The 13,408-nt window shown below is 39.9% G+C and overlaps 1 protein-coding gene across 1 annotated transcript; it reads right to left on the bottom strand.

Annotated features, from left to right (window-relative positions):
- Positions 1 to 606: 606 nt before the first annotated feature.
- On the bottom strand, positions 607 to 11,191 carry LOC104425753 (ribonuclease TUDOR 1). Its single transcript, XM_010038539.3, has 17 exons — positions 11,038 to 11,191; positions 10,440 to 10,624; positions 10,004 to 10,078; positions 9,801 to 9,914; positions 9,611 to 9,715; positions 8,833 to 9,039; positions 7,732 to 7,944; positions 7,544 to 7,651; positions 4,735 to 4,905; positions 4,458 to 4,655; positions 4,012 to 4,377; positions 3,701 to 3,931; positions 3,431 to 3,619; positions 3,279 to 3,356; positions 3,006 to 3,200; positions 1,699 to 2,076; positions 607 to 1,148 (listed from the first exon to the last, which is right to left on the bottom strand). Exons 2-17 carry the CDS (start codon positions 10,596 to 10,598, stop codon positions 963 to 965), a joined length of 2,973 nt encoding a protein of 990 aa, XP_010036841.1. The 5' UTR covers positions 10,599 to 10,624; positions 11,038 to 11,191; the 3' UTR covers positions 607 to 962.
- Positions 11,192 to 13,408: the final 2,217 nt, after the last annotated feature.

Raw genomic sequence — 13,408 nt, 5'->3', positions numbered from 1 at the left:
GAAATTTTCAAAAAAATTTATCTCATCTTGATTACACCAAACATATAATTCTGACAGTATTTGGAAGACTTGTAAACCGAACTTCTTATCCTATCCCAATCATCCAAATTCAGATAACCACTCGCAACTAAGCTTGTCCCAAATTTCCAAGCCTTAGTTGAAATAAACGTAATTTTCTCATCAAATCTTCATCCCATTCCTCATCCAGAGTGTCCTTGTTCGTGGAGTTCACTTCTACTTCGTCGAGTCCTCCGGTTCTTCGTCCGTGCATCCCCCTTAGTTTGTGCAGCTTCGAGTAAGAACGAAACTACGTCAATGCATGAATTATGGCGACAGCACTATCTAGTTGTCCAATGTTGGCCTGTAAATTACTGAGAACAAGGTACTCTTCCATGTGCTTTTCATCACGATCTTGCTTTATATGTTCTGGTTGTTTCTCTTCTATTTTTTTACCAGCCTGGCATTGGTAAAACGAGCTGGAATATTACTTAATTTTCATGCCAATAAGTAAAAGAAAAATTGCAGGATTTAGTTCAAGCCATGCAAACTGATTCCCGCGCAGAGGGCAGGTTCGCTCCCTATCCCTGGTTAACAAAGAATCTAAACTCTCTTGAAAGAACCAGTGATAATCATTTACTGCTACAAGAAAATGTGACGCAGCGAAAGCCGGTTTATGCTACAAGATGTGTAACTGTGAAACTGGTCTCTGCTACAAAATGGAAAACAGACTGTCCGGAGCTTGCCTTATTGCGATGAAATTTAAACCGAATCCTCACCTCAAGCTATGAATGAGTTTACAAACAGAAGAAAAACCTCAAAAAAACAAAACTTTATAGCAAGTTCTAGCGCAATTTTCTCCCTGCCCCATTTTGACAGATTATCATGCCTCTGACTTAAAACTTCCTGGTAGCTTCTGGCTCAAAACTTTCTCCAATATAATTTATCAGTCAAAAGACTAAATGCTACCGGCCACCACCCTTTCTCAGAGGCAGGCTTACATCCTCATCATCTGACTCAATATCTCCGTACTGCCACATATTTAGCCTGTTAGTCCGTGCGTCTGACTGGTGTTTTTCCAAGTTATCAAGGGCCATTTGCCGCTGCTTGGAATCCCACTTCTTCCTCTTTTCCATCCTAGCCAACCCCTCCTGAAATTCCAAAGTTAGGATTAGTTAGACAGCTCAGCTGCAGAACACAAAAGGATAACTAGAGCGGCATTCTGCTACTCATCAGGTTCGTTTTATGCGGGGAAAAACTACTGAAAAGCAAAAACAACAAAAACAATGTGATGTCAGTGACAATGATAAGTGGAGAGCAGGGCCAAATAGAATGCGACAGACAGACCTAAACATTGATCACTCCACCAGACATTGGAGTTTTTATTTAAATTGACATACACCTCCACAATGACAACGGTCAGGTAGCAGATTATGTTCCTCCTGCCGTTACATTTCATGCAGCGAATCTATCTCCAGACCAGTCATAATAAGTAATGAATCCCAAAAACTGGAAGCAAAAACTACTGACCTATATAATTGTAAGAAATTGTAAGGCACATACTAGCAGAGTATTGAGCAACAAGTCCTCCTTATTAAGCAGTAAATGTGGGAAATGACTTGTTGTAGAATACCAAAACAAACAAATTGACATAACCAGAGGCTAAGATTTTAAAATCCTACAAGAAGGCAGTGTCTGTACCTTCACCATCGCTGCATTTATGCTTAGGTCAGGGTCAGCCGCACAAAGAGTTACCATGAGAACCGTTCCAGTTCCCTGACCTTTGACTTTTCCTCCTGAAGTGTCCCTTTCCTCCACAGTCGCCTTAAATTCTTCTGAACTGCTTAGCGTCAGTTCACTCAAATAAACTGCTGCTTCCTGACCAAAATCCTCATCTACGTTTGGAACCTTGACATATGCTAGGCTGCATAGCTGAGCAAGACCAGATGTAGAGGCTAATGAAGGATCAAGAGGCCGTAAACGACTGTAAGGAACGACTTCTTGATTCCCATAGTCAATGTAGAAGACTTCAAACTTGTCATCTGCGGATTCAACGGTTCCTCGAGGAGCACTGACAATCTTCACATTTAAAAAAGAACTTCGGTCATACAAGCTTTCACAAGATATTAGCATGGGAAAAACCACAAGACTGCATCCACTCAGTACAACAAACATATTCTCATCCAAAAGCAAAAGCAGAAAAGAATAAACACTAATTCTATTTTCTTCCTTATGAAAATGCAGACTTAAACCCCTAGAAATAATATGAGGTATCAAACAAGAGAAAAAGTCAAAAATTAAAGGGTCTTGTTGAGGGCACTTGCAACAAGACCTAGGGCACCAGTCAAGCAGACTAAAATTCAAGAGGCACTCACTGAGAGGCTTTGAAAATTGTAGTATGCAGATTAAAAAATGTTACTTTGAATGAAAAATTTCACATTTCCAAATCATATATAATCCGACTTAACCAATGCCATAGGGGGCACTCATCGATAAAATCCAAATCAAAATGAACTGCCACCAAAAAAGCAAGCAATAGATCCTTCAAGAGGCTCTAAACTAGGCAGCAGGAACATGTGGAGATAGTTCTTTCATTTTTATTTAGCATAAAAATGTGACAGGACTTGAAGAAGTATCTAAATACATGCACTTGGATACATCTTCTCATGGCACTCAAAATTCTTTCAATAGCAATTCAGTCACCCATTCAGGTAGCATTTTACAGTGACTGTATTCATTTAACTAAATCACCTCACAAAATGACAGTCCCCAAGTAACGTTCTATCAGTTCTATCCTCTTTATGTATTTATTAGTCTTATACAGTTCCCAGCATTGTTCGAGTACTCATAGTTAAATGTAGCCTTGTCTCTAGTCAGCATGAGATGGGCATCCCTAAGAGAGCAATCAGGGTAGAAACAACTACTTGGAGCTCTAGAAAGTACAAATGAATGTACAGAGACTAAGTATTTTTCACCAAAATTTCTTGGTGAAAGCATATCCCACTTACCATTGCTCTATTCCAAGAATTATCTGCACTAAATTGAGCAAGTACAGTATCACCCTTTCTTGGAGTGAATGCACCAAGTAGAGGAGCTTCTTGAAGATTCAATGAAGCAACTTGCCTCTGAATGGATGCCACTTTCTGATCTCCCACAGTCTGGACATAAAATTTACCACCACCTAAGACTTCTGTCACCACCACCTGAAAATGTTAATAAGGAAGTCAGCATTGATTTTCCAATAAGCATGTTGTCAGCATCAATCTATTGTTCCAAAATACCTTAAGCACTTCTTTTTGTTTACTTTCAACGGCAGAACCATTTGACACTTCCTGCCCTTCCACATAATTTTCCCATATCTGCAATGATGAACTATATTAGAAGCAGTACCTAAAGAATGAAAGCACTAAGGTCACAGTATTCTATTTCGTACTTTCAATTTCTGCCTTTTGGCTGCTTGTTCAGCCTGTTGAAGTAGATGAGCATCTGGGATCCTGTCACCTCCAAAGGAAGTCTGAAGCTTTGCCAGGCCAGCTTCAAGAAGTGTTGCTGCCACATTTTTCCTGGACTCCCATAGTGATCCCAAAAAGGTCCCAGTTCTATCAACAGTTTCTACTTCAATCTGTATAAATGAAACATTTGCTAATCAAGACAAAGGATAGGAAAGCTGACTGAGTACTAGAGTAGAGCAGAACCACATTACCTCCACATCTCTCTGCATTATTTTCCGTCTCATCAAGGCAATCGCTTCATCTGAAAAGGGCTCATCACGACCTGGGCACCTCACACCAGAGAAGGAGAAAGCAATGCTGCAAGTTTCTTTTGGTATCAAAAGTTTAAATCGATGACCGCTAAGCACATACTCCACAATGGCAGGAACCCTCCTACTCCGCTGCAAGAATGGCAAAAAGTCCCTGGCTTTCTTTGCTGATGCCTGGAGAACATTAAAATACATATCACTTATGAACAATCTATCATTAATATAACATCAATTATAAAAAGGATGCCTCTCACCGTAACCAAATCTGTTATGTGCATGACTGGAGGATCCTTAGAAGAATGCATCCCTTTTTTCCCGGAGATGGCCCGGGCTTCTGCAGCAAGAAGGCAATCATAGTAATTTGATCTTTCTTCAAAATCACGATGCCTAATCACAGTCCCAAAACCACGTGCAACCACCAACTCTGCCAAATTTAGCCCCAGTGGCTGTTTGTCAGGTGTAGATGAAGCCCCTGAGGCAGCATCATCACCATCGACGTTGAGGGGAGATACCAGGAAGACTGAGCCAAAGTCCATCACTCTTGAATCAGCAGCTCCAGCTGCCGTTGAAGCACCATCTGCCAAGCCGACCTTCCTAGAATACTCCATCAAAACTTTCACCTGATTCAACAAGAACAAAAGGTAATGACTCGAACTATCAAGCAAATGAATCTAAAACAAAAGAAAAAAAGTTCCCATACTTGTTTCCCAATAAGCCGTGTTCTCAAAAACTCCCTCGCTTCCCGGGCAAATGGTGCAGGCTTTTCATCTCTCCGAGGATTCCCCAGTTTGGGGCATCTTATACTGGACAAATTCACACGTCGCTCTGCCGTTAGACTGCCGTATGGGGCAGAATCATCAGCTACAACGACGCAGTCACCACTCACAACTTCTACCACCTGGAAGAAACCCGAACGTAGGTAGAAATTCTAACACATAAGAACAAGCATGTGGACTTAAGCAAAACTAGGAATGTACCGTGCCGTTGAAGTTTTGATCACTGATTGCCTTTGAATTACTGGGAGGAGGAACATAGTTTGTCCAAAATCTCAATCGACTTTTCTTGGCCTGGAGTTCTGCAGCCTTAAGCCGTCTCTTGGCTTCTTCTTCCATCATGTTTGCACTCCATTCAACATATTTAGCCAGACCCTGCCAAGAAAACACAAGAGGGAGATTGGGTAACACAAGCTATATAAAAAACAAAGCCCAAAATGTGAATAGTGGTAGCAAACAAACAAATATGCGTTACTTTATAAGCTAAAGAAAATTGACAAGCTTTCGGAAGCAACTTGCAAATACTCGTGACTGTTTATGCAGAGTTATTGGCACTCTAATTCTCAAGCTTTGTACTGTTTTCTGGTCAACTACTAAGCAGTCACATTGTTCAGGCACTAAACCCAATCTAATCACAGAAAAAGCCTTCTTTTAAAGAAACATCATTCTTAAATAAAGAGTAGTCTGTTAATTTGACTTTTACCAACGATAATTAGTTTGATGTTAATCAAGTTACAAATATGTCAATGGAAAGTTCACTGAAATAAGTATCACCACTTCTCCGAAATAAGTATCACAGACAATCCACATTTCCTTTGGACTGAAAATGATGTCCATTTTACTGGTCATATACTAACATGGTTTGTCTGTGGGACATAGCCCAGTATCTAACTTAATAGTGATGGAGGTCACAAGACACACCATGTCCCTTTGTTATTAACCATAGATGTTTTGAAGGTCTGGAGATAGATGATGAAAGGTAATGTGGTGTGGATCACCATGAAATGTCTTATCTACATTGTTAAGAGTAGGCATGCTTCTCCTCAGACAACTAGATTTGAATGAAACATAATCATTCTCAATTCCAAACAATGCCAAGATATATATAGTAAAGAAGAGGTTTTTCTCAAACTCCTGCTGCATCTACACACTATGCATCTGTTGTGCACCTAATGGCCTCAGTCATCATCCGCTTTCTGTATGTTTTAACTTTCATTTCCAACATGTATACCAATGTAGGCATGTATTTTTATGTATATTGCGCTTTTGTACTGTAATGTATTGTCTGCTATGTTTTGCCCTCAAATATTTTGTATGTGTCTATAAGTGAGACCTATAATGACCAAAACTAATCTAACCAATTATAGAAAACTTACATTAAATAGAATCGACATTGGTTAGACTAAAAAGGCTAATACAGAAAAAATTGATTTCTCCATGGTTGTCCTATAATGAATAATAATAGGTGCGTTGTCATGCAAGGTGCAGATATACTAGATAATCTATAATACTCATGAGTGATTCTTGAGATATACTAGATCATCTATAGAGATACCATCAAGGTGCGTTTTGCCATCTATTGTGTAAGATGATAAAAATTTTATGCATGAGTGATTCTTGAGATCTATTGTGAAAGATAAGAAATCCAAAAAAGAAAAAAGAAAAATTCTTACGTTTAATACAATTTGTTTGTGTTTGTAATGCAAAATGCAAATAAACTGAATCTCTGAAGCTTATTTGTACAACACATGAGCCCACTATTTATTCAGATGTCTTTAGTGTCTGAAACCTCAAATAGCTAAACAGTGCTTATTGCCAAGATATATTATGAAACGGACATAATTTGAAAAAAAATAAAAACAAGCTTATACTGAATACAATTTATCTGTGATAAGTTGATAATAAATAATAATAGGTCCATTGTTATGCAGAGTGCAAATATAATAGTCCTGTACACGCATGGGTATAGCTTGCTAGTTTATTGTAATTACAAGATATTTGACCAGTTAAGTTAATACCTAATAAATCCAACCTCTCCATCTAGAGATATAAATCACAGGAGGTGTTAAACATGACATACAGAGTCAAATTGCTGACAAATTTGAACAGTCACTTTTAAACTTCATGTTCATTATAACAGAAATCCAGGCTCCTAATCATCCACAATTTGGATTGCCCATTTCCATTGTACCATATGATGCTAGCTCAAATGCTAAAAACAACATTTCATGTATACCATTCCAATTATATTGGACTTTCATGTATTGTTAAAAAAATCTACCTCAATCTAGAGATACATTTCACATAGTCTCTCAATAAGATAAAAATATGGTCATCTACTTGATGCTTGCCACACATTAAATCATCGAATTAAAACTTTACTCCAATGACTTAACAATTTGTCCCAAAAGCTTAAGCTGTCAAAAAGACAGACCCATTATAAATATCAAGCATGTATTCCTTAATACTGCTCCTTGTGTAGAAGCTAGATCTCACATGTGAGACATGAAAATAACCAGAAACTAGAGTACAAAATACAAAGGGGAAAAAAAGAGTAACACTAATTAAGAGTTTTGAATTTAAGTCTCTTGACATATGCTAATACGATAAAACCACATGAACTAATGTGTTCCAAAAACTTAAGCTATCAACCAGGGCCATGACATATATCAACCATTTATTACTCAACAAGTCCAAACAAGTATATCCTAGTATCACGTTCTAGGCAAGTGAAGAACACATTTCAGCATCCATGAACAGACCCATTCCATCTGCAACCTTGCTTCACATAGCACGATTCATGCAAAGCAAAGCAAATTTATGCAGATCAATGAACAGGAACTATTTCCCAGTATCTAGGTCAAAGAATACAAATCACTCCACAATCTATCATAATGAGGAGATATCTCACAGTGGCAATATAAGACAAATGAGGATCTTACAGAATGTCATTACCATTCACAAAGGGCAAATAAATTAATCTAATGCAAATGTGCAATATGGAGTAACATACATTTTCCAAAAGCTCCATTGCCAGATCCTTTGCAGAGTCTGAATCAGAATAGAAGACCGACCCTATGAGGTTACTGAACTTGTCAACACCTTCCAGGACAATACGGACCTATGAAAAAACTCCTTAGATATGTGAAGAACGGTGCTTATAGATTTTCTTAAGATCAGAAAGCAACAAAAGGTTGTTACATCTCTATTTAAAACACGAATCTCTGCGAAATGTTTGGCTTCCAAACCAAAGGGATCAGGTGAAACATCAGCAGCTGAGGCAGCAGAAATTGCAAGTCTCTGTGCAGATGTTAAAGGGGCCCTTGGTTCAGTAGAAGCAACTCCATTCAGTTCCTCAGGTACTTCTGCGTCAACAACAGGTTCGGATGTAGTCCTTCTTCCCATGGAGGGTGCCTGCAAGAAGTGAAATATCAGCAGGCAACTTAGTTAAAATTCACTGAGAAAGCCAAATCAACCAACTGAGTCTCTAGCATATTTTCCATATTGTATGTTAGTTGAGCCTGCTAACCCACAACTACACTAACAAGTACTTACTAACTTCCAAGGGTCTGATTTATTTAATTGATGGGGAAAAAAAGAGAAAACTTGAAATTCATAAACAGCATTCCATACCTTTATTAAGCTCACTATTAGAACATAAAAACCCACTGAATGATTTATATCATAGATAGAGAAATGGAGGAAGGGTACCAGAACTACGAGTACGTTTCTCAACAAAAAGTGAGCGACAGTCTAAAAATTCCTAGTTATAGTTAGAAAAGTAACAACAACAAATGGTCATGGTGGTGCAACAATTTTAAGATACAGCACCAAATCATTTTCTCACAACATTGGATAGGGACCCTCTAGCAATTGAAAGCTCAAATAAGAATCCTATTAGGATCATAATTTTTTTTTCTTAATTGATTTAGTAGCCTTATTATCTTTTAATTGAGAGTCTACTAGGATTAAAGATTCTTTATCTTCTCTTGGAGTGGGATACACAAGTTACCCACTTTACAAGGGGTAGGAGTTTAAAAGAGGCTATGTATACGAGTCTACATATATATGGTTGTCGCTCTTCCATCTTAGTCAATTATGAAATTCATGCGAAGCTTAAAGAAGCCTAATTGTGATGCTTAGGATAAAGGAATCTACTCTTCTTAAGTTATTGTTCATTGCAAATTCCCTTCAAAGTTTAATTCAAAATGGGTCCGCTTCTCCTGCATCAGTTAACCAGGACATGAGATAGTATTCAGTACTAACCACCCCAATAAATGCTCCAGAGTTTAAATTCCATACCTGAATTCCAGCAACAAATACTTGGACAAACTGAAATTCTGGAAGTAAATACACCCTGAGAGTACTGCCATCACGAATCTGCTCAACAATGCCTTGCATGGGCCTGCCTTTATTTGCAGCCAGCAGACCCATGGCATCCAAGTTGCCAGCATTGCCTAAGGAAGAAGGCGGGAGGTGTCTGATGGAACCCTCTGCAGCTCCAGGTACCTAGAAATTGAGGGGGAAATCACTTCTCCATATTATAAGAGACTATCAATCGCAGCATACAGTACCTTGAAGAGAAAAAGATAAAAAATGGGACACTTTTTTCATCTGTACGGTTAGTCACTACCCAACTGATAAGGAAAATGGAATATCTACTGGGATAAAATCATAGAAAGTACTTTAGTCACTGCGTAAGAAATATCATCAACAAATTTCCCAGAGTTGGTTTATAAATGAACAAGATTACTTAATATTTATCAGGCTGAACTCCTAGCACTTTCACTTTAAAAATGGTTTTACTTTATTTCTGTAGCACGCATCAGAATACTAAATTCACTAAACCACAATTGATCATATTTAGAGGAAAGAGAAAGTTGCAGAAGAGAGAGGGGAGTGCATGATGAAAAGGCCAGCAAGATATATAGAGAGTAAGATACGAAGGTTGATTCAACTAAATTATCTCACCATTATCATGTGGTTGATCAAGACACAAACTAAGGAATTTGAAAAAAAAAAAAAGAGTGCATATGATCACATATGTGCATCAACAAACAGAATTAAAATCAAAAGCTACCTGGCTCCATCGACCAAGACCTTCTTGCTTAGCTTGCTCTTCAAGACGTAGCAATTCTGCCAGAAAGGGGCTTGCCTCCCCTTTCTGTTGACCTTGTTCCCTGACCTGCAAAAGACAGATTACCAAGATCACATGAGAAAGCTGACCCAAATGTTCACCATGCTGCATGCTGGAAATATGAGCATATCACCTTTGCCCAGCCTTCAGCAACCACCAGCGTAGCTACATTTTTGTCACCGAGAAAAACAGAGCCAAACTCTCTGCCAATGGATGGAACGGTGTAATCCACTTTGAAAGTGACCTCCTGTGCCACATAACAGTTACATATGAATATGACCCAAAAGATGCCAAAGTGATCGGCAAGTAATTACACAGAATGGAAGAAATAAGCACCTTTCCAATGCACAACTTCCTCAGATACTCTCTGCTGTCCCATGCAAATGGCTCATCTACACCACCTTTGCGGGCCTTCAAAAATAAGCAACGGAATGTCAAAACTTGTGAATGTTGGCTACAACTCTAAAAGATCCCAGTAAAAGTGAGAAGTTCAGTACGGGTGCATGATTAATCCAAACTCATCATGTTAGCATTCACTGAGGGAAATACGGGAAAGAGGAAATGCTACAGGCGATCAGATTAATGAGCTCTCGTTACAACATAAATTTCTACATTAAGAAGACAGGACAAATTCTCCCGTAAAAGTTATCTAAAAATTGAAACTGAATAATTGAATAAGGATTGAGATAAAGAAATGCAGCATCATGAAACAAAAGAGCGAGAAGAACATTTGTGGTGCGGCGAGCCGGAGGAGAGAGCGGGGGGGAATTACCAGTCTTGGAGCAATAAGAGAAGCGAGAGTAATAGTCTTTTCAGGAGGGATGCCGTTGTTGTTGTTGGTCATAGCCATGATTACCAAGCAGTCCCCTGACGGAACAGCCTTCACTCTTCCTCTGAACCATCCCGTGGATCCAGCTTTCGACGACGCCATGACCGCGATCGCAATCTAAGCTCGATCTGACACGAGAGGAAAACAGAGACATGCATCAACATTCTTCCAAGCCTCCCAAAGCAAATCCATCATTTCAGCTCCTAACAAATGATTTACACGTGGAATTTCCAGACGTTCCGGTGCAAACAAGGGGAGAACCCGAGGTCATAACGAACTCAGGGGACAAAGAATTCTCCAGATCGGCAGCAGAAACTCAAGTATAACGACATGCATCCCGATCGATCACATGCAACCAAGAGATCGCGCGATCCGTCTTTCGGATCCAGAAAAAAAAAAAACAATTCAAAAACCCATCGCGCGATCTGTTCGTAGATCGAGGTAAACAATTCACGGATCCATTGGGAATCAAACGAATCAGATCCACAATTCAAAGGGGGAATCAAGGGGGGAAACTAAGCGTCGCGTCGTGCGAGAATACCTCAGATCCACACGGATTCGTTTGCTACACTAGTCGAGGAGGAGTTCTTCTTCCTTCTCCACACTGGACGGCGGGGACGCGGAGATCCAAAATGAGAAGAGACCTAATGAGGAGATAGCAATGCGCTCTATAAATATGGAAGATGAAAATGGAGTGACTTATATATAATCGCGCTTCGGTGGAGGCGTGGAATTGAGCGTGCCCTCTGTTTCCGACAAAATTTCTAAAATGTCCATCCAGTTTTCGTTACGGACAGACACCATAACGTTCCCCGTGTATTACTACTTTAATCCACTGCTTCTTTCTGATAAAACCCATTTGTCCTTATTATCTCCGATCTTATTATCTCCGAATCCGATGTTTTTTTCACTCCGCTTTTCTTAACAACATGACTTCGACTTTAAAAATGGTTTTTTTAACTTCTCGAATTCTTTCAATTACGTCCTATAGGTTTTTAACTCGCAAGATGGGTGTTCCTTTTTTCGAGCAGCCCCACGGAATCCAGTTGAGTCAATGGGGGGAGAAATCGCATTTAAATTTCCCAAAATCCAATTAATCAACCAATAGTCGAATCGTACGTACAAAACTTAGAATCGAATGAAACTTCACAAATTTCTTGGTTATGATAAATAATGATTTTTGATGGTTGAAACGTCCTTTTATTATTTAATTTATAACCCTAGTATATTGCGCACTTTAGGCCATAATCTTGGGTCTGTGATCCATCTGAATTACCCTATAAAAACCGGGCTTATAAGAAAGCTCTCGACATTAGTTTTCAATGAAAATGGAGATCATGTAATTGGACATTTGGCATATAATACAAGGGCTCGGGAAGCAAGAGTAACCACAAAAGAAAAAAAGAAGAAGAAAAGTTCAAAGGAAAAAATATAAAATTCAGGAAAAATATGCAAACAGCTCCATAATAGACCTGGTCAAGTTTAGGTGAAAAAAGATTGGAAGAACCGTACTGGAATTTTATATAAAAGTTTAGGATTACGTTCGTGGAATTGAAAGTTTGCATCTATTTTATAAATATTGGATTGATGTGCAATCTATTTTTATTTTAGTTTTTTTTTTTTCCATTTGTAGACTCCTTCATGTCATGGGGATCCGCCATGTAGGCTGCGTTTGGCAACCACTTTGACAATGATCTTTAGCCCCCTAAAGATCTTTTGCCAAATATTTAGTGTTTGGTAAAAAAATTTTTACTTGCCTTTGCCAAAGGCAAGCGCCCCAAGGCTGAGAGCCTAAGGCAAGTTGGGGGTTGCCTTGGGCATTCGGCCTTCTTAGAAGGCTGAGGGAGAGTAAGCTAAAAAAATTTCTTCCACAAATGTCCTCACTAACATTTTGTTTTTCCGATTTTGTCCTTGTGACTATTCACCTTCTTCTTCGTTAAGGTTGGCCGACGAAGAAGTTGCATGGAGCTTCCCATGGCCGGCGACGAGCTGGACAGAGGTCGGCAAGAGGCCGGTGCGTCACGGCAACCGTCGGCGGCCAATTGCGTGACCTCAGCGACCCCCTGCGAGTTGCGTCGCCGCGACCGCTACAACTCCCGACGACCACCCAAATCTAGATCGCAGCAAGGTCTTGCAACCGTCGCAACCCCGGCGATGCTGCGACCCTCTAGAAGCTCTTGGTCACCAAAGGTCTCCACAACCCAAATTTGGGCCATGCGACCTCCGGCGACACAAATTGCGCGCAGATCTAAGTCATCGAGGTCGCCGCGACCTAGATCTAGGCTACGCAACCTCCGGCAACCCAAATCTTGCGATCGGGATTGCGCGATTTGGTCGCGACGATATGTTTGCGATCAGGGTCACCGCGACCAGATCGAGCGGCCCCGGCCACCTCCACACAAAGGTCGCGGTGCGGCGGGTCGCGTGACCTTCCGGCGAGGGTTGCCATGACCCACACTCCAATCTGGGTTGCGGCGACCCTTGCCAACCGCTTGCCTGCCCCTCACCGGACCGCATGCCCCTCGTCGGCGGTAACAAATCAATTGTCATTTTTTTCCTTTTTTTTAATAACAAAAGTCTTTTGCAAAGTTAATTTGTCCAAACACTATTTTGCTTAAATATATTTTACAATTGACTTTCACAAATACGATTTACCAAACATAATTTGCATTTCCAAAAACTCCTTTAACTCAAAGGCCTTTACATTTTCTCAAGAACTTTCCCCAAAAGTCTTCCCAAACGCACCCATATTGCACCAATTAAGGGCATAACCGAAAAGACGATGGTGGCCCAAGCAACAGACATACAACCCTTGATGCCATTGACACTTCAACTCATGCATGGGCCGAAGCATTGAAAACCCACATAGCTTCCTGATCGTGAAGGAGGACGTGGTCAGGACTGTTTGGAAA

This window comes from Eucalyptus grandis, chromosome 11 (genome assembly GCF_016545825.1).
Source record: "Eucalyptus grandis isolate ANBG69807.140 chromosome 11, ASM1654582v1, whole genome shotgun sequence".
NCBI lineage: Eukaryota > Viridiplantae > Streptophyta > Magnoliopsida > Myrtales > Myrtaceae > Eucalyptus > Eucalyptus grandis.
The sequence above is the reverse complement of the archived record's forward strand: the minus strand, read 5'-3'. Positions and strand labels throughout refer to the sequence as shown.